This window comes from Dendrobium catenatum, unplaced genomic scaffold (genome assembly GCF_001605985.2).
Source record: "Dendrobium catenatum unplaced genomic scaffold, ASM160598v2 original_scaffold_185566, whole genome shotgun sequence".
Taxonomy (NCBI): domain Eukaryota; kingdom Viridiplantae; phylum Streptophyta; class Magnoliopsida; order Asparagales; family Orchidaceae; genus Dendrobium; species Dendrobium catenatum.
In genome coordinates, this window is record NW_021503984.1 from 1 (window position 1) to 928 (window position 928).

Genomic DNA, 928 nt, shown 5'->3' on the forward strand with positions numbered 1-928 from the left:
ATAAGCACTGTCAAAACGCACCCCACAAATGTAATGCTTTCATATTTTTTCAAAAAAAAAAAAATCATTAACTAAAACATAGTTTATATCTGCAAGTAACAAAATGAGCTCCATGAAGAAAACAATTGTCTCACCCCTCCATTAGCAAGAGCAATGGCCATGATAGCAGCGGCCTCCATAACCCAAGAAAGAGGGTTCCACATAAATCCAAGGAACTTGAGAATCCTGCTCTCCTGTTAAAGGAAAAAAATCTGCAAACAATATAACACACAAAATCAAGAAAAAAAGAGATGTTTCCATGGAAACCTCCTTCTCCTCGAGCTTGTTCGGGCCGAAAATGACAAGCCGCTCCTCTGCCGAGTTGCTGCTGAGCCCTTCCTGGCTGCATCTCAGTTGCTCAAACACCTCTTCAATAGGTATATTTTCCTGCAGATTCCAATAAAATCTCGCAAAAAAAACCAAAAATCCAACACCAAAACTCAAATAAAAAACAATACAACAAAAACTGCATCTCAAACCAAATCGACGGCCTCCTTGAGGACAGCATCAAGTGTCATTGCGCTCTCCCCCATCTCCTTCTCCTCCTTCCCTTCCTGCCACCAAACTCTATGCCGCTGCTTCTATTAACGATGCCAGCAGTGGAATTACACGCAGGCTACACACCTTAAAAAAGATAAAAGAAGTTTTTTTGGCTTTACCTTTTGCTTTTAAGTTGTGTTTCTTTTTCTCAAAACAAAACAAACACCTTAAAAACAAAAGGTAAAGCCGAAAAAAGCTTTCTTTCTCCTTTTATACACCAAAACCAGACCAAAAAAGAGTAAGAGAGTGAGAGGTTGAGGCACCTGCACGAGCTGTCACGCCAAACCCTTCTAAACAGATCGATCAAAGAGAGCGGAGAGCAAGATGTGCATGTAACTAGGGTTTCGTA

The 928-nt window shown here is 40.6% G+C and overlaps 1 protein-coding gene across 1 annotated transcript; it reads right to left on the minus strand.

Moving 5' to 3' along the window:
- Positions 1-83: 83 nt before the first annotated feature.
- Positions 84-645, minus strand: LOC110094599 (ATPase 11, plasma membrane-type-like). The gene is made up of 3 exons (XM_028692382.1): positions 519-645; positions 307-426; positions 84-233 (listed from the first exon to the last, which is right to left on the minus strand). The coding sequence occupies exons 1-3, from the start codon at positions 570-572 to the stop codon at positions 84-86; spliced, it is 324 nt and encodes a 107-aa protein (XP_028548215.1). The 5' UTR covers positions 573-645.
- Between the last annotated feature and the right edge of the window lie 283 nt (positions 646-928).